The sequence below is a fragment of the Neofelis nebulosa genome, chromosome 18 (genome assembly GCF_028018385.1).
Source record: "Neofelis nebulosa isolate mNeoNeb1 chromosome 18, mNeoNeb1.pri, whole genome shotgun sequence".
Taxonomy (NCBI): Eukaryota; Metazoa; Chordata; class Mammalia; order Carnivora; family Felidae; genus Neofelis; species Neofelis nebulosa.
The window spans coordinates 27,840,931-27,862,581 of record NC_080799.1 but is presented as its reverse complement, the minus strand read 5'-3'; the positions used below and the strand labels follow the sequence as shown (position 1 = coordinate 27,862,581).

Below are 21,651 nucleotides of genomic sequence, written 5' to 3'. Positions count from 1 at the left end.
TCGGTGGCATTTGGGGCTCAGAGTCGGCCCTCAGAAGCACCAGCTGCCGGGCACATGCCTTCCCCTCTGTCACTGCGCCTTGCAAAGGGGTTTTCCAGGGATGGTGTGATCCAGCTGGTCCTCAGCGTAAGGGAAGGACCAGCACTGAAGAAGCACCCCTAAACGCGGAATGACCCCCCCCCCAAGAATAGATGAACCCAGAAATGGGTGGAAGAATGCAAGGAAGGAAGGGGAAAGAGATGGGTGGACAGGAGGCAAGAAAGATACATGGAATGAATTAGATGGATGGAAGGCTGGATGGATAAGGTGGAAGGATGGAATGACGGACGGACGGATGGGTGGATGGATAAGATGAACAGATGAGTGGACAAAAATAGTAAAAACAAAATTGTGTGGGAAGATGGATGAAGAGACAACGAGGTGGATGAAGAACAGGTGAGATGATGAACAGGTGGATGAGGAAGAAGGCAGGGAAGGCAGGAGGCATCCTGCACAGACAGGAACGTGTTGGGAAGCGGATGGATGGGTAAGGGGGTGAAGGAAGAAACACTGTTTCTTGGGGTTCCAGGACCACTTTGCGGCAGGACAGGCCAGCACGCAGGGCCTTTGCGTCCTTTCCCTACCAGCAGCTAAGCCCATTTCACCCCATCCCTGTTCGGCGGGCCTCAGTTTCCCCTCTGAGAGCCTGCACCGGGCTCCAGAGAAACGGGGGTGTTCCCACGCCGCGTGTGGGCGGGGCGGGAGGCGGGGCGCGGGGGTGGGTCCCGGAGCCCAGCCCCGCCCCGCCCCAGGAGGCGCCCGCCCAGCAGCGCCCGGGCCTCACGCGGAGAAGGTGGGCTCGGCGCCGGGAGCACGTAGCGCCGCGGGAGCCCAGCCGGGTGAGCGCAGCCGGGCGCTGGCGGGAGGGGTGCGGGTGGGGACGGGTGGGGACGGCTGGGGACCCTGGGACGGGGGACAGGGCGGGGGGCCGAGGACACGCCCGAGCTGCCGGGGCCGGGGCTGGGGCTGCTCTCGGAGCCGGGTGGGCACCTGCTCCTGCCCGCCCCCGGGACGGGCTGAGGCCGGGGTGGGTCCCTGGCGCCCCTTCTCCAGTTGCTTTCACCAAACTCCACTTTGGGCCCCCAGGGACCTGGACCCAGGCCGACCCATTTACTGAGACTCCATCAAAGTTAGCGAATGTTCTCTGAGCCTCAGTTTCCATCGCTGGGTGATGGGAGCGGCATCCTCTACTGCACGGGACTGCCAGGAGAATTAAATGCCGCCCTGGCTGCGGTCAGCAGGTGCTTGGCCGCAACACTCCCAGATGCAGAACAGCTCCCGGTGGTTTCATGCAGTCAGCAGCTACTTACCACCTGCTTGGCGCCAGCCCTGTTCTAGGTGCTGGGGACGCGGCTGTGAACAAAGCCTTACTGGAGCATGCTTTCCAGTGGTTTGCCAAGGGCTCCGGCATCTGCGTTTTCACGATCACCTGGTGAGGTAGAGCAGCCAGGGTTATTTGGGTCCATTTTACAGCTGTAGATACTGAGGTACAGGGAGGTTGTAAGGAATTCACCCAGTCTGTCTGTCTGTCTGTCTGTCTCTCTCTCTCTCTCACACACACACACACACACACACATATCCCCATAGGATAGAAAGCTCCAGTCCTGGAGACCAGTCCCCAGAACAGAGTCCTAGGCAGAGAAGGGCTCCACTCTGGGGCTGCATCCCCGTTGGGGAATTAAACTCATCCCCAGTGATGACTCAGATTTGGGATGTCTTCTCACTCTTAAACCCATGAGTGCCAGTGTTTATACAGCATGTGACTGTGTCCGTCACATAGAACTTTGGAGAGCAGGACAGTGATAAGGGGGAGACCAAAAGGTATAGCCCCTATATCTGTCAGGGCCCCTGCCCCTTGACACCCCCAGCAACAACCATGGGGCTCATCACTCAGTCGCTCGGTTGCGCTCATTCTTTTTTTGTTGTTTTTTTTTTTTTCAACGTTTTTTATTTATTTTTGGGACAGAGAGAGACAGAGCATGAACGGGGGAGGGGCAGAGAGAGAGGGAGACACAGAATCGGAAACAGGCTCCAGGCTCGGAGCCATCAGCCCAGAGCCTGACGCGGGGCTCGAACTCACGGACCGCGAGATCGTGACCTGGCTGAAGTCGGACGCTTAACCGACTGCGCCACCCAGGCGCCCCTTTTTGTTGTTTTTAATGTTTATTTTACTTATTTTGAGAGAGAGAGTGAGAGAGAGAGAGAGAGCATGAGCAGGGGAGGGGCAGAGATAGAAGGAGAGAGAGAAGCCCAACGCTGGACTCGAACTCACGAACCGTGAGATCATGCCCTGAGTCAAAATCAAAAGTCAGGCTCTTAACCAACTGAGCCACCCAGGTGCCCTGTGCCCGTCCTTTTTTTCTTTTTCTTTTTTTTTTTTTTTTTTTACAGCCAGTAGGCATCATGCAGAGCAGAGACACCTGCCTCTGTATCCACAGGGCCTGGCAAACAGTTGACCCACGGTATATGGTCACTGCTGTTATTATGGTGACGACGATCATCCGGCCCCTGGTGCTGCCTTAGCCTCAGGTGGAGCAGGAGGTGGGGGGTGGGATGAAGATGGTGATAGTGGTCGCTTTAAGTCTGGAGTCAGGACGACAGGATCCTCAGTGCTGGACCCCGAGGTTTACCGACCTGAGCCTGAAGCCAGCAGAGGGCTTGGGCAGACCTGTACTGCCAGCCCCCGGCACTGCTGGGGCACCTGGGAGAACCAGGGGCTGCAGATTCAGGGTGGGGGTGGTGCAGCTCTTCCGTGCAGGTTCCCAGGCACAGAGCCCTTATAGACCCCGTGGGGATTCCTCCTCCTCATCTCTTCCCTTTATTTCCCCTTCTCTCCTCTTCCTCCTCTTCCTTCTATCTCTTTCTCCAGGAAACCCTCCCCATCTTCCCAGTCAGAAGCGGTCACCCCCAGTCTGCTGGGGTTCCCCCGGGCATGATTTACTCTGCCTTCCTCTGGTACTGCATGGGAACGGGGATTTTAAGGAACTGGTAGAGAAGTTAGGAATGCTTGGTGTAAACCTCAGCCATGCAATGTGACTTTGGGCCTCAATTTCCCCAGCTGTAAAACACAAGGGAGGCAGCAACCACCTTGAAAGTTCTCAAAATTCTGAAAGGGACAGGTTCAAAGGGTCTCTAAGCACCCCCAGGAGTTCCCCTTAGTCTGATAATCCACATGACTTAAGACAACTCTAGAAAGTTCTTTCTTCTATTTTTCTCTACAGGTGGACAGATGCTGGATCTGCATGGCTCAGTAGAGAATGAAGCCCAACCCAGCAGGCTCCTCCCCAGAGGCCTGCAGAGCTGCAGGCCAGGGCGAGAAGAGCTGCCCCGTCTGCGGGGCCTGGGGAGGAGTCTCAGGCCTGGGGTCTGAGTCAGGGCCTGGCCCGGGGCCCGGTGCAGGTTCAGGGCCTACTACTGTTCTGGGGCCCGGGCCAGGGCCTGGGGCTGTGTCAGGACCTGGGCTGGGTCCTGGTGTGGTTCTAGAACCTGGACCAGGGCTTGGTGCTGTGACCAGACCTGGACCAGGGCCTGGTGTGGTTCTAGAACCTGGACCAGGGCCTGGTGCTATTTCAGGACCCAGACCAATGCACGGTGCTGTGTCCCTACCTGCACCAGAGTCTGGTGCTGTTCCGGGACCTGGACCAGGGTCTGGTGCTGTGTCCAGACCTAGGCCGGAGCCTGGTGCTGCTTCAGGACCTAAGCCAGGTCTGGGGCCTGGGTCAGGAGCTAGGTCAGTACCTGGGCCAGTACCTAGGCCAGGAGCTGCACCGTTACCTGGGCCAGGGGTAGAGCCTGGGCCCAGACGGGGTTCTGGAATTGGGCCCAAACCCAGTGAGCCAGAGACAGCCCCAACACTAGCACCACAGCAGAAGACTCAGGCCACACCCATGCAGGCCCCTAGGCAGAAGGTTCTGGTGACTGGAGGAGGAGGCTACCTGGGCTTTAGCCTGGGTTCTAGCCTGGCCAAGAGTGGCACTTCTGTCATCCTGCTCGACCTCCGCCGACCACAGTGGGAGCTGTCCCCGGGGACTGAGTTCATCCAGGTGCGGTGATGAGCATCTTGGGGACTGGTGGGGGGGCCCAGGCTGCTGGTGAAGGTCTGGGGACAGTGTCTGATGTGAAACCCGTGGTGTGATATTGAAGAGAACAGGCTCTTGGAATCAGACTATTTAAACTCTGGCATTTCCCAGCTGGGCAACCATGGCCACAAGGCTCCACATGTCTGAGCCTCCGTGTCCCCATCCATAGAAAGCAGGATTCACAAGGGTCTTCTGGGGAGGCCGTGAGACTGTGCACGTAAAACACAGAGCACAGCCCTTGTGAATTAGCTTGATAAATGGAGCCGCTGACGATGATGAAGACGATGATGCCCTGTAGAATCATACACTAAATCCTGCCCCACAGCCTCTCCCACGGGTGCTCGGCCTGGGTCAGGGGACCAGCTCTGGGAGCTGGCAAGGCAGGGTTGGTATCTCTGCCTTGGCCCAAACCTCCTGGCCCCATCTCTTCCTTCTGTGTTTCAGGCTGATGTCCGAGATGAAGAAGCCCTGTATCGTGCCTTCGAAGGGGTGGACTGCGTCTTCCACGTGGCATCCTATGGGATGTCTGGTGTTGAGAAGGTAAGCACCCCAACATATAATACCTGGAGTTAGAGCGGGGTTCAGATCCGGGCTCTGTGCACCCCCAACTTTACGTGCCCTTCACCTAATCCAGGAAGGACTCAGACTATATACCCAGCCTGCATTTTGCATCCATGGGACCACATGCCGGTTCTGCCACTTTCTCGCTGTGTGACCCAGGGCGAGTTAACTTAACCTCTCTGAGCCTCTGTTTCCTCCTCCGTACTAGTACTTACAGTGGGCTGGTAGCCATCAAAACAGACACCCTTTGACTCAGAAATCACACTGTGTGTATATTTGCAGCATTGTTTTAAATAACAAAAACAGGAAGTAAAGTAAATGCCCATCAGTTAAGGACTATTTAAATAAATTGTAAAGTCTCCCCACATTGAAATTCTATGCAGCCATTCAACAGAATGAAGTAACTCAATATGTGTTGATAACGGAACAATTTCCAAGGTGCAAAAACAGTGTTTGATATCCTCCTGTTTGTATAAAAAAGAAGCTAGGATATTCACACGTGTGCATGTGCTGATATTAATAAGTATAGATTATGTCTAGAAATACACCGGCCTGTAATAGGAACAGTGGTTGCCTCTGCGGGGGGTGGGGAGGAGGGCTGGAGTCAGGAATGGGAAGGACATTTCCTTTTCACTATATGCCCTTGTTACTGTTTGAGTGATTTTTTTAAATATTTATTTTTTTTTGAGAGAGAGAACACGCACACATGTGCATGTGGAAGTAGGAGAATGGCAGAGACAGCAAGAGAGAGAGAGAGAGAGTCCCAAGCAGGCCCTGCACTGTCAGCACAGAGCCCAACGTGGGGCTTGAACTCACAACCCTGAGATCAAGACCTGAAATGACATCAAGAACCAGACACTTAAGCAGCTAACTGAGCCACCCAGGCACCCCTGTTTGGGATGTTTTTAACCATGTGATTGTATTATCTATTTAAAAGCAACTGCAACGAGGATAAATATAGTTTAAAAATCAAGATAGAACCCATCTCCTAGTCCGGTCGGAAGGATTAAGTGAGATGTACAGGCTTCGTCCTTTCCCGGTCACACGAGCAGCTCTCTCTCTGTAGACAAGGTGTTTTTATTTTTCACACCCTAACCTCGTGAGGGCATGGACAGTATTACTCTTGTCTGTCTTATAGATAAGGAGACTGAGACTTCCATAGTGAGGAAATGACCCAAACATTTTGAAACCCTTTTCTGGGTCAAACACTGTACCAAGTCCTCCCGTCGGGTGCATTTCATCCTGCTGACCACCCAGAGGGGAGGTGATGAGATAGCTGAGGGCCAGGCAGAGGTGGGGGACGCTCAGGGGGATGCTGACAGAGCTGGGCACTGGTACCCAGGGCTCCTGCACCTCCTGTGGGCCTCCCAGATCCCTGCTTCTGAGCTGGACATTCTGTAGCCCCTGTCCTGCCCGACCCTAAGCCCAGCCTTATGGCCTCAGCGACAAGGCATGACAGCACCACGACTTCCCACCTCCGTCTTGTCTTTTAGCTGCAAAAAGAGCAGATTGAGTCTATAAATGTTGGAGGCACCAAACTAGTGATCAATGGTAGGCGCTCCGAGCTCAGTGTGACCTGCTGTGTGTTTCCTGCTTCTCTCCCCTCTCCTGCCACAGGCCCGGCCCTGGGGACAGGGTAGGGGGACAGAGGTGGGACCCTCCTCCCCTGCCCCCACCCACCCCAGTGTAGGGCCTGTGGGCAGCACATCCTTCCTAAACTGCAGACCTGCCCAGGCCCCTGCATGGGACGGGTCAGTGTGGCCACAGCATGTCTGGGGACACGGGCAGCAGAGTTTACATTTCAGGGATCAAGAGTTAGAAAAGTTGCTGAAGCACCAAAATAGAAGACCCACTTATGGGGGCTCTGGGCATGTCTGCCTTGTCCTGCATCCGGTCTTTTCTCTGATTCTAGAGTGTCTCTTTCCTATGTTCCCATCGATTGAAACTTTCTTCTGACTTGCCCCCAGCAAGGTAGCTCAGGGGCCACAGCCATACTGAGAAGGAGGAGTGAGCCAGCCTGGCTCCCAGGGCCCCACGGAGCAGGGACTTGGCCCACACCCCTTCCCTCCTGAGCAGCTCTGTAGTCTGGGAGGGCCCCAGGGGCCAGGATGTGTGGCAAAGACTGGGTGGAGGTCAGTGGATTCTCCCAGGGAGGTCCCAGTGGGCAGCTCCTCCTCCAGCTTCTACTCATCTTGGCCCCGTGTGTGTGTGTGTGTGTGTGTGTGTGTGTGCACTTGTCGCTGCAGTTTGCATCCGTCGGCGAGTTCCAAGGCTCATCTACACCAGCACCGTCAATGTCGTGTTCGGCGGGAAGCCCATAGAACGGGGTGATGAGGACTCTGTGCCATATTTCCCACTGGAGAAGGTACCTGGCTTCCAGGAGAGGTGGGCAGGGCCACTGGGCCTGGGATCCACAGCCCGAAGGGTAGGGATGCGTGGAAACCAGGGTCAGCTTCACAACTCAGGCTGAGTCCCATGAAGAAGGGGTCCCCAAAACCGGGTAGCACAAGCCTCCTATTTTAGGGGTTCTGAAATCAGACAGACTTGGCCTTGAGCCAGCCAGGCCACTCTCTACCTGTGGGGCCTTGTGCAAGTCACTTTGAGCCACTGTTTCTTCATCTGGGCGTGAAAACACCACCCCGGTGGGGTGTGGAGAGCAGGCAGCGAGTTGATGCGTGTGAAATGCCATGAACACCTGGAGGACTGCAAGGAAATAGTTCATCCAGTGCACACGCAGCATCCGCATCCCGGGGCTCGCGCTGGGGGCCAGCAAGACCCTCCCCGAATGAAGGAGCTCTGGTCATTGTTACTGCTCTGAACTCTGCTCCCATGGCTCCTACCCCAAGGGAAAAGAAGGGCACTGGCCATTTCCCAGGGGGAGCCCCCAGAATCCAGCCCCTATGTAGTCTGAAGCAGGGAGGGCAGCCCTGGGCCCAGGGGGGCTGGGCAGTGCCGCTGACCCCTACCTGGTGGTGCTCTTCTCCTTGTCCTCTGGCAGCATATGGACCACTACTCACGAACCAAAGCCATCGCTGACCAGTTGACCCTCATGGCCAATGGCACACCTCTCCCAGGTGAGTGTCGTGGGGCCCTACTCAGGGCAAATGCACATGCCCCCCGCTGCCTGCCCCCAGAATATATGTGCGAGTCTAGCTTTCAGCTTCTATGTTTCTGAGGTTCACCTTCCTTCCAAAGGACAGTTCCCCAGGGCCTCTGTCACTCATCATTCCACAAATTCTGAGCACCTGCTGTGTGCCCAGACCCCATCAGGGACATAGTCTGGAGAAAGTCACGTCCAGTCTCTGCCCTTAAGTTGCTCACATCTTGGGTGAGGGAAGAGACAGATAGGAGTGGATCTTTCTTCTGCCACATAGGAGTAGATCTAGTTTAAGGATGTTTTGTACTTTTTAAAAAAATTTTTTAATGTTTATTTTTTGAGAGAGAGACAGAGCACAAGTGGTGGGAAGGGGGGCAGAGAGAGAGAGAGACACAGGATCCGAAGCAGGCTCCAGGCTCTGAGCTGTCAGCACAGAGCCTGACGAGGGCTTGAACCCACAAACTGTGAGATCATAACCTGAGCCAAAGTCATATGCTTAACCGACTGAGCCACCCACGTGCCCCTTACATGCTAATTTTATATGCAAAGGTCTCAGTAATTCTTTACAGCATCCATATGAGTTAAGAACCCTAAGGATCCCCTGCTTTCCAAACTCAGGAGCCAGATAGATTTAGATATATCCCTTGCTCTTCAAGTGATCACTTTCTGCTTTCTGAAATTCAGAAACTAAAAAAGAATCAGAAAACTTGGTTTCTCTTACAATCTTAAGTATCTAAACTCAGGAGCCAAGTAGATTTGGAGAGTGAGGGCTGGTTGCAATTATAATCCCCAGATTTACAGGGGAGGAGGCTAAGGCTGAGAGCTGAACTGACTTAGCTAAGGTCACCTGGCTGTTAGGTGGCAGAGGTGGGATTTGAACACCCCACCCCTACTCCAGGGGGCGTCTAACACCAGAGCCTGGAGCTGAACCATCATGCTTCACTGCAGCCACAGCTGAGCAGGCCACTGAGCACAGGCTCTTTTCCCTAAAATCCTCCCACTCCATCCCGGCACCCTGGGCCTGTCAGGCCTTGACCCCTGATCCCAGTGGGAACATACATACGGCTGTGTTTTCCCAGGGGGTTGACCCTGTGCGGTTGAACTCTCTTTTCTGCCTGGAGCCTTCCATGGCTGGACCAGCAGCCTGCAAACCAGACACTTAATCCTTTGGACAAGAATTATTTATACGAGCATCCCCAGCTTTTCGTGGTCGGGAGTCATGGATACCCTGGGCCCTGCCCCTCCGTGACGTGGCTGCCCAGTGCCCCGCCAGTCAATGTCAGCTGCAACCTGACCTCCCCGCCGCTCCCCTGACCATGCCCAGGTGACCCAGAGTTTAAAATTAGCTGCAGTCTGCTTACAGAAAAGCTCACCTGATACCTGCCTTCCAGGAGTCCAACCATGGTCACGCTGGGTGATTTCCAGTCCCTGCTAACACAAGCTGGTCCCTGAGACTCTGCCTGTAACCCGGCAAGGAGAGCCCTGGTCCCTGAAGCAGAGCCCTGAGAGTGCAGATCTCAGCTCAGTGTGATGGGACAAATGACCACAAACTTGGTGGCTTAAAACTGAAAGGTCTTCTCTTGTGGTTTACAGCCAGATGTTGGAGATCAAAATGTGGCTTGGGCTGCACTTCCTGTAGGACGCTCTACGGGAGAACCATTTCCCAGCTTATGCCCACTCATTCCTTGCGGTTCATGTGTCTCTTCTCTGTGAGTCCCTTATAAGGGATACTTGACATTGGATATGGGGCTCACCAGCATAATCCAGGATGATCTCATTTTGAGAGCCTTAATTGTATCTGCAAAGGCCCTCGTCCAAATGAGGTCATATCCACATGTTCCGGGATGTGGGCATATCTTTTCTGGGGCTACCACTCAGTCCGCTGCACTGGCCTCATAGTCAAGTGAGGATATCGGTGGAGAGGCAGTCAGGGTGTTTGGCTATGACCCAGGACACTTGCCCTGGCAAAGTTTGTGAGGAAAAGGAACTTACTACGGAAGGATGTGGGATAGCTTCTGGAAAATATATTTGCAGAAAAATGATCACCAGAGCTTGCAAAAAGGACAGGGTTGGGGCAGCTCCAGGGACCTGGGTGGCAGGAGCTGGTGACCAGTCTCTTCAGGGTGAACCCACTCTGAGGATTTTAGAGCCTGGTGTCAGTGATATTGAGAGTCACATTCCTGAGTGAGAACATGTCACTGGCCCAGCTTGGGTCCCGTGGCCACCACCTCAGAGGAGAGTGACACATCTGGTGCATCTAGACTGATGGTCCCCTAAGACCTTGTGCAGAGGGGGAGGGACCCCCAAAGGAAGGTGGGCTTCTGGTCCCAGAGGACGATGTACACTGGGGCTTCCCAAACTGGGGTGCGGTCCCTTGGGGAACCTGAGCCTCAGGAGAGTAGGAACATCTTCCAGAAGGTTCCATCTCCAGGGGTTGAGATTGAAAGTCAAATAATTTACAAATAAGTAATGAAAAAAAATTTTTTTAATCTTAAATAGATTATGAGATAAACTGAAATTTTTGTAGGGTTTCTTAAGACTTGACAGACATGTCTGTGGCAGCCTTCAGGCTGTACCCCTAGACTTCTCCAGAGGAGACTCGTTTAGTGCTTCCATCAATGTGGGGAGACCCGCGCCAGAGAAGTTGGGGGGCTCTGGACCAAGCTCCCTGTTGGTCTGGGGGACTCTGCTGGCACAGAGCAGTGAGAGTGAGGGGGACAGCCTCCAGGCTCTTGTACTGATGGCTCCAGTCTCTTCCCTTCTCCACTGATTGCCTGAAAAGTACAATCGCTACCACTACTTACAAAGCACCCATTTTCCAAGGAGACCAAGGCTGAGCGAGCAGAAAAACAGAGTCCGTTTGTATCATCAGAACCTGGGCTTTGGTCCCCCATCTCATCTCTACTGGGCTGAGCTGTGTGCCCTTAGGCAAATCGCGTCCCTTCTCTGAGGCTTGGTTCTTTGATCCAGAAGCAGGGATAGTAACAGTTCTCACCTCATAGGGTTGCCTTGAAGGAAAAAACCCTGGGGGCACCTGGGTGGCTCAGTTGGTTAATCCTCAGACTTCATCACAGTTTATGGGTTCGGGCCCCACATCAGGCCCTGAGCTGATAACTCAGAGCCTGGAGCCTGCTTCAGACTCTGTGTCTCCTTTTCTCTCTGCCCCTCTCCCACTCCCACTCTGTCTCTCTCTGTCTCTCAAAAATAAATAAATAAACATTAAAAAAAAAAAAAAAACCTGGCTTACCAGAGCACCAGGCACATAGTAGGCTCTCTCTGAGAGCCACCATAGTCCTTATCTAGCTGATGATCAGAAAAAGGAAAGAGCTACAGCTATTGGCACAAAGGAGTGAGGGTCTCTCTGTGCGTCTGTAAAATGGGCACAGTAGGACTCTCAGGGGAGCCAAAGGAGATTATGTCTGCCAAGTGCTGACTGAACTGTCATGGGCCACGTACCTATCTGCATCTCCGTCTTACCTCTGTTACTGGCCCGTGAGCATCATGAGGGCAGGGACCATTTCTTGGTCATCCTTGGGTTCTCCATAGCATCCATCCCAGGGCCCAGTGCAAGGGGGAGAGGTTGGGGAACCCCTCATTGCTGTTTGTTAAATGACTGACTGATCGACTGAGAATAAGTAATTCAATGAGGAAAGCCCAAGGGGCTGTCTTCCCTGCCGACCTATCCAGGTAAGGACCGGGAGATGTGGACAGCATGTCTGTGTCTCTCCCTGCTGGTCCACCCCTCCCCAGGCCCTGACCTCCCTCCCTGTGACCTAGGAGGAGGCACTCTGCGGACGTGTGTGCTCCGGCCCCCGGGGATCTATGGCCCTGAAGAGCAGAGGCACCTGCCCCGTGTGGCGGTATGTCAACCCAGGCCTGTGCACAAGGCACAGGAGGAGTCTGGCTGATGTGTGCATGGATGGGGCTCTTCCAGTCTACAGTCACTGTGTCAGTCTTGGGGCAATGTCCTGAGCCTGGGACTCTTAGTTCTGGGAGATGTCCCTACCCCTATCAGACCCACGAGGAACAAAGGTCTCAGTGTGTGCCAGCCAGGGTTAGACACAGGTTGGAGAGACACAGAGCTATGACCCCAAAGAGGCAGAGGGAACCTACTGTCCCTACTCAGATGTGGGCTCAAAGATGGCCAGATGGCTCATCTCGTGCTGCCATATAGAAAGCCTCTCTCCAGAGAAAGCCAGGTGCCAGCAGTATAGCTATGAGGGACTGGAGGCCCTGTCCTCACATTTCTCACAGCCACGTCAGGGAGATGGATGCCACAGTCACAGAGTCAGTGTGGTAAGGGCTATGTGGAGGAAAGAAGGAGAATGTGGGAGCACAGCAGAGAGGACCTGGTAGGGGCAGTCCAGGAGGACTTCCTGGAGGTAGTGATGCCTATGCTGTTTGGAAAGAGAAGAAAGAATTAACCAAGGAAATGGGGTGGTAGAGAGAAGGTGGTCCAAATAGAGCAGCTAGCTTGGGTACAAACCTGGAAATTAGAAAGATCACTATTCCAGGCTTCGGGACAGATCAGTGAACAAAGCAGACAATGATTCCTATCCTTGTGGGGCTTATATTTTCACAGGAGGAGATGGATAATACGCATGATAAATGATAAAGAGTGTTTGAAGGTGCCGGGTACGATGGAGAAAGAGGACAGGGGGAGCAAGGTGTGGGAGCTGGGCGCACAGGCAGCCAGGGAGTCTCATCGAGCAGGGGACAGGGGAACCTTGAGGCTTCTTCACCTTGAAGGAGATGGCAGAGTGTACCACACGAGTGTTTAGGGGAGGACCTTCCAGGCAGGGGCAGGCCCCGAGATGGGAGCCTGCTGCACATTCCAGGGGGAGGCCGTGTGGCAGGAGCTGGGTGCACGAGGGAGTTCGTAGGAGATGAAGTCCGAGAGTAGCTGGGACCAGGTCAGAAGGGCCTCCTGAGCCGTTGTCAGGACTTTGGCCTTCAACTTGGCAGTGGGCGTCTGAAAGACTCTGAGCAGGGAGACATAGGATCTGACTTCAAATTCAGAAGGATCCCCCTGGCTGTGTGGAGAACAGCAGTAAGGACCATGGGTGGAAGCCGAAGCGGCTAGGAAGCTATTTCGGTGTCCAGGTGTAGAAGCCGGGCAGCGGTCACAGCCATGAGAAGTGGTTGGATTCTGGACAGATTCTAATAGTTGAGTCCAGTGGGTTTGCTGGTGGCTTGGATGTGGATTGGAGAGAAGGGAAGGCCAGCAGAGGCTCCAGGGTTTCAGCCTGAGCCACAGAGTGCTCTCTAGTAAGATGTGGGGGGCCTGGGGGGGATGGTGAACAGGAGCCAGAAGGTCAGCCGCACGCTCCAGGACATGGAGGCGTCGGGACCTGGGTCTGGCCTGGAGCTAGAAATTTGGGAGCCATCATCATATAAATGGTATTCAAAGCCACTCCAGACTTGGGTTTGTGTTTATCACCCTCTCCAGAGCCACATCAAGAAGAGACTTTTCATGTTCCGATTTGGGGACCGCAGGACACAGATGAACTGGGTCCACGTGCACAATCTGGTGCAGGCACACGTGTTGGCAGCCGAGGCCCTCACCGTGGCCAAGGGCTATGTAGCTGTGAGTCTCCTGCCATGCTGTCCCCACCTCCCCCCAGCAGACGGCAGGTGGGGTGCCCCTTCCCTAGGGGGTTCCTGGCTCACACACATTTCTCCCCAACTCAAGATGGCCGGTGGGACTGTGGGCCCAGGGAAGCCAGGGGTGGGGTGTCTTTATAGGGCATCGCTAACTCCTTGCGGTAACCCTGTGATGTAGGTGTTGTGGATCCTGAACTAGTGGTAACCAAATGCTAAGCATTTTACCTATGCTGTCACATTTACTCTTCACAATAGCCCAAGAGGGAGTTCCCATTATTTTCATCCCATTTAGGTACAGAGAGGTTAAGTGACTCTGCCGAGGTCCCACAGCTTTTCAGTGTGGCAGTCTCAGAATTCAAAGGGAATTACCCAGGTCTGTCCCCAGGGTTAGACAATGGCCATGACTCCTCAATGGCTGCTCGGGAGAACTGGGGAGTCAGGGCAGCTGCTAGCCATCTGAAAGGGTGGGGTCAGGCGGTGGGCAGATGCCTGACTGTCCCCCTCCCTGTGTGTCCCTCTCAGAGTGGCCAGGCGTACTATATCAATGACGGGGAGAGTGTCAACCTCTTCGAGTGGATGGCCCCACTGGTAGGTGCCCCGTTGTCCACCTGCCTCCACCCCAAGTGAGAATTAAAGGATTCTGCACATCTCCTCTCCTTGTCATCCTTTCCTACTTCCGGAAAATCGGAAGATTTCACATTGAAAAACAGCTCTAGCAATAGTGTCCACTGGGCAACATTGGAACTGGCTGGAGCTGGGGACCATGTACTCCCCTGGTTTGCCTTAGCCTCTCCCAGTCTGATTCTTGATTTTTTTTGTTGTTTTTAAATGTTTAAAAATTATTTTATGAGAGAGAGCATGGGGGGGGGGGGGAGAGAGAGAGAGAGAGAGAGAGAGAGAGAGAGAGAGAGAGAGAGAGAGAGAATCCCAAGCAGTCTCCATACTCAGCATGGAGCCTGAGGTGGAATTCAATCCCATGACCCTGGGATCATGACCTGAGCCCAAACCAAGAGTTGGATGCTTAACCGACTGAGACACCCAGGTGCCCCCTAATTTTTTTTATTTATTTATTTTGATTGAGAGAGAGAGAGGGAGAAAAATCCCAAGCAGGCTTAGGGGCAGAGAGAGAGAGGGAGAGAGAGAACCCCAAGTTGGTTCCATGCTGTCAGCGTGGAGCCCAATGTGGAGCTCAATCTCATGAACCAAACCATAAGATCATGACCTGAGCTGAAATCAAGACTCAGACGCTCAACTGACTGAACCACTCAGCTGCTCCCTGATTCCTGATTTATGTCGACTTGCCCTGTGGAAGTTTGCTCATGATGCCCCCACACTATGTGATGAAGCTGTGTAAGGGGTAAGTGGAAGGTAGACTGAAGTCGAAGGAAGCTGTTAGCCCTGGGGCTTCCTATGCTGCAGCCCCTCCGAGAACCCTGGCCTCCACACCCAGCACCCTGCAGACTCCTTCTTGGGGCCAGGCCTGCCTGGAAGAGGTCGACCAGAATCCCTCTGCTGGAGGATCCATCTGTGGGGCATGCAGACATGTCAATGTCAACAGCTTTATTGAGCATATACTGTTCGATTCACCTATTTAAAGCACATAATTCAACGGTTTTTAGTATATTTAGAGTTGTGCAACCATCACCCCAAAGCCCTACACAGCCACGAGTCTACTCTCTGTTTCTATAGATTTGCCTATTCTGGACATTTCGTATAGATGGAATCGTACAGTATGTGAACTTTTGTGTTAGGCTTCTTTCATTTAGCATCATGAGTTCAAAGTTCATGTGTAGCCTGCATCATATCAGTATTCATTCTTTTTTTACTGCCAAAAAATATTCTATTCCAGGGATAGACCACATTTTGTTTATCCATCCATCAGTTGATAGAAGTTGAGCTTTCTTGACTTTGGGGCTATTATGAATAAGATTGTATACGTTTTTTGTGGACGTACGTTTTCATTTCCCTTGGGTGTTTACCTAGGAGTGGAATTGTTGGATCATACGGTATCTCTGTTTAACCTTTTGAGGAACTGCCAGGCTGTTTTCCAAAGTGGCTGCACCATTTTACATTTCCAAAACCAGTGTAACAGGGTTCCATTCCTCCATGTCTTTGCCAACACTTGTTATTGCCGTTTTTTTGTTTTTTTGTTTTTTTGTTTTTTGTGACCCAGACAGTTTTTATACAAGTGAAGACTTCATCTTGTGCCAGCCTATCTCTTCATGCATCTCCTACCACCCTCCACACACATGCCGGATTAGTCAAATAGCAGAAAAGTCAAATCTAGAAAAATTAGGTTTTATGTTAAGTGCCTTGGAATGTCTTTGGGTGTAGGCAGATGGAAATAATAACTAAATGATGTGAATGATCCCAGGTTAAAAACCTACCCATGCATCCAAGCCCTGCTTGATTTTTCTAGATCAAAGCTTTCCATTTCAAGACTGGCACAGGGTTGGGGCTGGCTGCTGGGTTTGCCCTCTTGGGTGGGCAGGCAGAGGGCCGGGTGGTACCTCTACAGAGGGCAAAGGGAACATGTGGCCTTTCCACACCAGCCCCTGAAAGACCATTTCTCATCTCAGGCCATGTTTCCTTGCAGTTTGAGAAGCTAGGGTACAGCCAGCCCTGGATCCAGGTGCCCACTTCCTGGGTTTACCTAACAGGTAAGGGAAGGGGTGTGTGTATTACAAGCCCTCCATGTACCAGGTGCACATGCATCACCTTATTTCAAGCCCAGGGCCAGGACTAGGTGGAGATGAGTGAGGCACTGAGGGCACAAAATCTAAGGAGACCGTCACTCTCAGGGGTCAGGTGCTCCAAGCCCGATCTGCATTTGCCTGGCAACCTCCTTGCCATAGTCCTGACCCTGAATAAACCCTATCCTACTTTCTAGGTGGGTATGATTGGACCCAAGTAAAGATGAGGCCCCTGAGGCCCTGAGAGGTTAGTGACCTGCTCATGGAGCCACGGTGAGAAAGCGGGAGAGGCAGGTTCACACCCGGGCTTGGCTGACTTCAAAACCCACACCCAGTCCTGTGGTCCGTCTTGGAAGGCATCACGCCAGTCAGGGGGAGAGGGGGCCCTGGGGCTGAAGAGAAGTCTGCCTCGGAGCAGGTGGAGCTTCCTCCGCACCCTGAAGCTCAGTCTCTACTCTCATCCACACCCCCCATCATCACCTCTGCTGGCCTCCTTCCAGCCGGAATGCAGACATCAGGCATGGAGTGGTCAGCCCGAGGGGGACAAGTGATCCTCATGACACGAAGAGCTGCGTTCCTGGAAAATCTTAGCTAGATCTGTTGTATTTTAAATGCATTGGGGTGCTTGACATTTAAAGCAGGGATTTACAAACTTACGCCCACTAGGCCACACGTGGGGTGACTTCTCACGCACAGCGCTGCCACAATGATTGACACTCTTTGACCCCCCAGCTGGGGAAAGAGCAGCTACAGGTTCTGGCAGTTATATAGGATTGTATAGTGTTCCTAGCGAGTTAACTATAACCCCCTAGTTCTTAACTCTGGCTGCGCATTAGAATCACCTGGGAGCTTATAAAACGTAAAAATGCCTCAGCCGCATCCCAGACCAATTACATCAGCATCAGCAAGAGCAAGGGGGTGGGGGAAGCATGAGCATTTTTTTTTTTTAATTTATTTTTGGGACAGAGAGAGACAGAGCATGAACGGGGGAGGGGCAGAGAGAGAGGGAGACACAGAATCGGAAACAGGCTCCAGGCTCCGAGCCATCAGCCCAGAGCCCGACGCGGGGCTCGAACTCACGGACCGCGAGATCGTGACCTGGCTGAAGTCGGACGCTCAACCGACTGCGCCACCCAGGCGCCCCAAAGCATGAGCATTTTTAAAAGTGGTCCAGTTGAGAACCACCGTTGCAACTTCTTTCTCTCCTACTCAAGAGACCACATTGGAATAGAAGTGAGGGGGGGAAGGAGACATGATTTGAGATAACTCTGAATCTGCTCTGATTTGTTTTCAAATGTCAGTCCTTTAATATTAATAACAACGTACTTGTGACACATTTCACAGCCAAACAAGCCCCCACCCCCACCTCCCCGGCACGAGCTGACAACTGCTGATATAAAGGAACCCAGGGACAGGAGAATTTTGCAAAATGAAGAGACTCCCCCTAGCAAAGCAAATAATGCCCCCAACTCATTTGTCCCCGAGGGTCTCCCCAGAGCTTGCAGAGCAAGGCCCCCTGGTCACTGGCCCTTCTCTCCCCCCACAGCTGCGGTGATGGAGTATGTGCACCTGGCCTTGAGGCCCATCTGCAGCGTCCAACCACTGCTCACCCGGAGCGAGGTAGGTGGGCTGCTGGTGGGAGGGGGGGGAGGTGCCCTGCACCACAGCCCCACCGCCAGCACCCCTCACCCGTTGGACACCATAACTGGATCCTTGTCTGAGGTCTCAGAACCTTCCTTGTGGGCCCAAATCTAGTGCTAGCTTTTTACAATCATCCCAGCCTCTGGGCTTTTGCTTAGGCTGTGCTTTCTTGGTCTGAAATGTGATTAGCTCTGAGCCTGTCCCTCGTTCCTGTCATTCATTCATAAGCAGCTTATCTTCGCTGCCAGACCGGAAGCTCCCAAAGACAGGTTCTGTGACATTCACATTTTTGAATATGCCAACACTCCCCACCAGTGCCACCGACACTCGAGACACATGCACACAGAACCTGGTGGTTCTAGGTTCACCGTTCATGCTTACTGAATAATAAGTATATAAGTGCCTACTGTGTACAGAATACTATTCCCAAATGATGATGCAGATTTCTCTTTGTACACACAGTTTAAAAGAGAGGATGTTTTAAATGCAGGTTGTAAATAGTAGTGTTTGGCATTACTTGCAAAATCCTTCCAGTTCACTCTGCATTTGATTCTCTCTGATGTCCTGCTAAGTTAGGAAGGGCAAGAGATTATGATGGTGTTTTATGATAAGAAACTGAACTTTATAAGAAACTGAACACTGGAGAAGTTAGTGCTTGTCCAAGGTCACACAGTTTGGGAATTGACTTCATACTCCAAGCTCAGTGCTGTTTAACTCAGAGGACAGGGAATGGGCCACAGCAAGAAGCACTTCCTTGTGGTTTCTCCTTTGAACTATCCAGACTAGCAGAGGAAAGAGAATAATGACAATAGTGGCCATCTACTGAGTGGTGATGATATGCCAGGTGTTGTGCTTTATATCATTTAGTTTTCAATGCTTCTCGAAATTGTAGATTCATTTACAGAGGAAATGAGACGTACAGGGGTGAAAACACCTGCCCATGAACATGCACTTAAGAAGCAGAGCTGGCATTTGAACCCAGACCAGACCTAAACGATTTCAAGCTCAAAGCGAATCAGGAATCACATTAATGTAAATTAGTTGCCAAGTCGCTGCTGAATTGCGGAAGGGACTTAGCTCCCCTCCTCCTTGTTTCACTTTTAAGTTTCCTTGTTCAGCTAAGGGGCAAAGGATCCCTACTTAGCTAAGGAAGTTTCTGGGCACTATGGCTCTGGCGCCCTCTGCTGGTCCAACTGTGACATACCCAACCAGCTCTCTAGTTACAGTCGGATTCATTCAACATTTTTTGAGCCCCTAATGTGTGCCAGGAACTGTGCGGAGTAACTAAGGCAAGACACAGCCGTTACCTCGAATACCTCACAGTCCAAAGGGGAAGACAACCGGGAAACCTAACACAGTATAAGGCCTACACTGAAGGAAATTATGAGGAACTTCAGAGCACACAGAAGGGGCACCTGAGCTAGGTCTGAGGCAGTTAGGGAGACTTCCCAAAGTAAGGTAACATCTAAGCCTGAGATCTGAGAGCACTGTGTCCAGGACCTTGCTGATCTAGTTCCCAGCTGTATCCCCCAAAGCCTTGAACTTACTACCTGGGGCAAAAAGGAACAAGACTGGCCTCTCCCCTCTCCCACGAGTATCCAAGACCAGCAGCTTGGCCAGAAGGGCTGTTTCAGTGCCATGGGAGAATCAAGCCATTCTCTCAGACCCCCTCCAAGTGTCGGGCTGAGGAACAACAGAGGAAGACATGAGGTGGGAGGGCATCCTCTCTCCGGTCCCAGCACAGCCAGGAAGTGAGGGGCTTGGAATGTGGCTCCCCTGTGAGTCTAGGCAAGTCATCTAACCTCTGTAAAGAGGAGACAGTGTTAGTGCCACCTCAGGGAATTAAATAAGATAAGGCCTAGAAAGGATTTAGCCCAGGCCAGGCACAGGGCCTATTCAGTTATTCATAACTGTCAGTACTGCCCTTGAAGCCTATGGGGCCCCAGGCAGCCCAGAAGCTGGAGAGAATCATGTCTTAATTGAATTCCTCTCTTAGGGAAGTTTAACCAGGGAGGGTGTGAAGGCTGTGTCCTGGGGCTGTAGCCAGAGAAGCCTAGCGTGTTTCCTGGGGACATTTCCGGAGAGCAGCGCCCGGGGCCGGGCAGGGCGGTCAGCTTCTTTTAGAACATAGCCAAGAACCTGCTGACTCCCAGCCCTGTGCTAGGCCGCTAGCCCGGGAAGGGACGTGCGGAGGTGGGACCGTCATTTTGGGGGGACTGAGAAGTTCAGTAGGGTGGGGGAGATGCAGAAAACGCCTCCTGGAAGCCTCGCTCTCGAGGAAAATGGGAGAAGGGAGAAAGGAAATCTTCCCTGAGGAGGTGCGAGACGCAGCACATGGGATCTGATGTGCGAAAGAAGGAAAACCCCTGCCCTCTCTTCCCTGTCGGTAACACAAGTTGGAATGTGTTTCCCACCCTCATGGGCCCGCCACTCTGCTACCCCCCGCCCCCGCAGGTGCGCAGCGTGGCCGTGACGCACACCTTCCAGATCGCCAAGGCCTGCGCCCAGCTTGGCTACGCGCCAGACAAGTTCCGCTTCGCCGACGTCGTGGAGCAATACGTGAGGTCTACGAGCCGGCGGTCCCGCGGCTCCACCGCGCGAACACTCCTACGGTTGCTGCTCGGGCTGCTGCTGCTGCTCGGGCTGCTCGCCCTGGCCCTACATCTCGTAGGCCTGCAGCAGTCCAATGTCTGACCTGCGCCACTGGCCACTACCTCTTCTTACCCAGCTTCACCTTCTGGGCTAGGACCCGCCCCCGAACCACTGCCCCGGCCACACCCCGCCCCCTGGGCTTGGGCCCACCCCCTGGGTCTTGACTCCGTCCCTGCCCTGCCCCCCAACCCAGGCTTGGGCACGCCTCTGCTCCTCCTCTTGAGCCACGGCCCCGCCCTGGCCCCGCCCTCTGGGTCGCCCAGGCTTCATGCCTAGCCTGGCGGGGTTACCGAGGAGGTAGCCGTACGGCCCCCTCCGCCTTCTAGGCTTTCTCCCTCTGCTCTGCCCAGACCTAGCCCGACCCCGGATTCTCCCCTGCTTTGGTTCCGCCCTGTTTCTGGCCCTACCGGTAGGATTGAGCCTTCCCCTTGGTTTCTCCTTCCGGGACTGGCCTTGCTCCTCCTTCTGGATCCGGTCCCTCCCCTCTCCTACTTGTAATTCTGCCTAGCCCCGCCCTCTCCCTCTCTCTGGTGCCACCCCCTCCCCAGCCCCGCCTCCTAGGTGAGCGCTTAGGGCCTGGCCGGAGTCATCTCTAGCGGCTAAGGGCTGGCGGGGGGTGGCATTTGCAGCTGCTGCCTCTCTAGAGACATTGGACCGTCCTCACTGCCCAAGCTCCTCTCTGTTTGTCCTGAGACAGTCTTGGGATCTTGGAATAGACCGATTCTAGGAGAATTGCTTTTGATCTGCTACCTTGATGTTTTGGTTTCACTCAGTCATGCACTTCTCCCTGTGTGATGATAGCCAGGGTTGCAGGGACACCGGAGACCCAGGCTTCTGCCTAGCCAGACCTGGCCTTTTGGGTTTCCAGTTTATGAGTCTGGGGCTGATAATAAGCACAGGCTTCTGTGTCAGAAAAGATCTAAAACAAAACAAAACTTTTTAAGGTGGTCAAAAGATATAAACTTCCAGTTATAAAATAAATAAGTTATGGTGATATAATGGTTACTATGGTTAATAATACTATATTATATATGTGAAGGTTGTTAAGAGAGTAGATCTTCCAAGTTTTCACCACAAGGAACACAGGGTGGCTTGGTTGATTAAGTGTCTGACTCTTGATTTCAGTTCAGGTCAAGATCTCACGGTTTGTGAGTTGGAGCACCATATTGGGTTCTATGCTGATAACACGGAGCTTGCTTGGGATTCTCTCTCTCTCTCTCTCTCTCTCTCTCTCTCTCTCTCTCTCTCTGCCCCTACCCTGCTCACTCTATCACTCTCTCTTTCA

The 21,651-nt window shown here is 53.1% G+C and overlaps 1 protein-coding gene across 1 annotated transcript; it reads left to right on the top strand.

Annotated features, from left to right (window-relative positions):
- Nucleotides 1-809: 809 nt before the first annotated feature.
- On the top strand, nucleotides 810-21,569 carry SDR42E2 (short chain dehydrogenase/reductase family 42E, member 2). The gene is made up of 12 exons (XM_058710697.1): nucleotides 810-878; nucleotides 3,261-4,082; nucleotides 4,563-4,658; nucleotides 6,173-6,230; nucleotides 6,926-7,044; nucleotides 7,678-7,753; nucleotides 11,554-11,636; nucleotides 13,226-13,363; nucleotides 13,903-13,968; nucleotides 15,977-16,040; nucleotides 17,620-17,693; nucleotides 20,169-21,569. The coding sequence occupies exons 2-12, from the start codon at nucleotides 3,297-3,299 to the stop codon at nucleotides 20,406-20,408; spliced, it is 1,800 nt and encodes a 599-aa protein (XP_058566680.1). The 5' UTR covers nucleotides 810-878; nucleotides 3,261-3,296; the 3' UTR covers nucleotides 20,409-21,569.
- Nucleotides 21,570-21,651: the final 82 nt, after the last annotated feature.

Coding starts and splice junctions, on each gene's coding strand:
- SDR42E2 (XM_058710697.1), top strand. CDS start 3,297: ATGAAGCCCAACCCAGCAGGCTCCTCCCCAGAGGCCTGCAGAGCTGCA. Junction 4,659..6,172: donor GGATGTCTGGTGTTGAGAAG/GTAAGCACCCCA, acceptor CTTGTCTTTTAG/CTGCAAAAAGAGCAGATTGA. Junction 16,041..17,619: donor TTCCTGGGTTTACCTAACAG/GTAAGGGAAGGG, acceptor CTCCCCCCACAG/CTGCGGTGATGGAGTATGTG.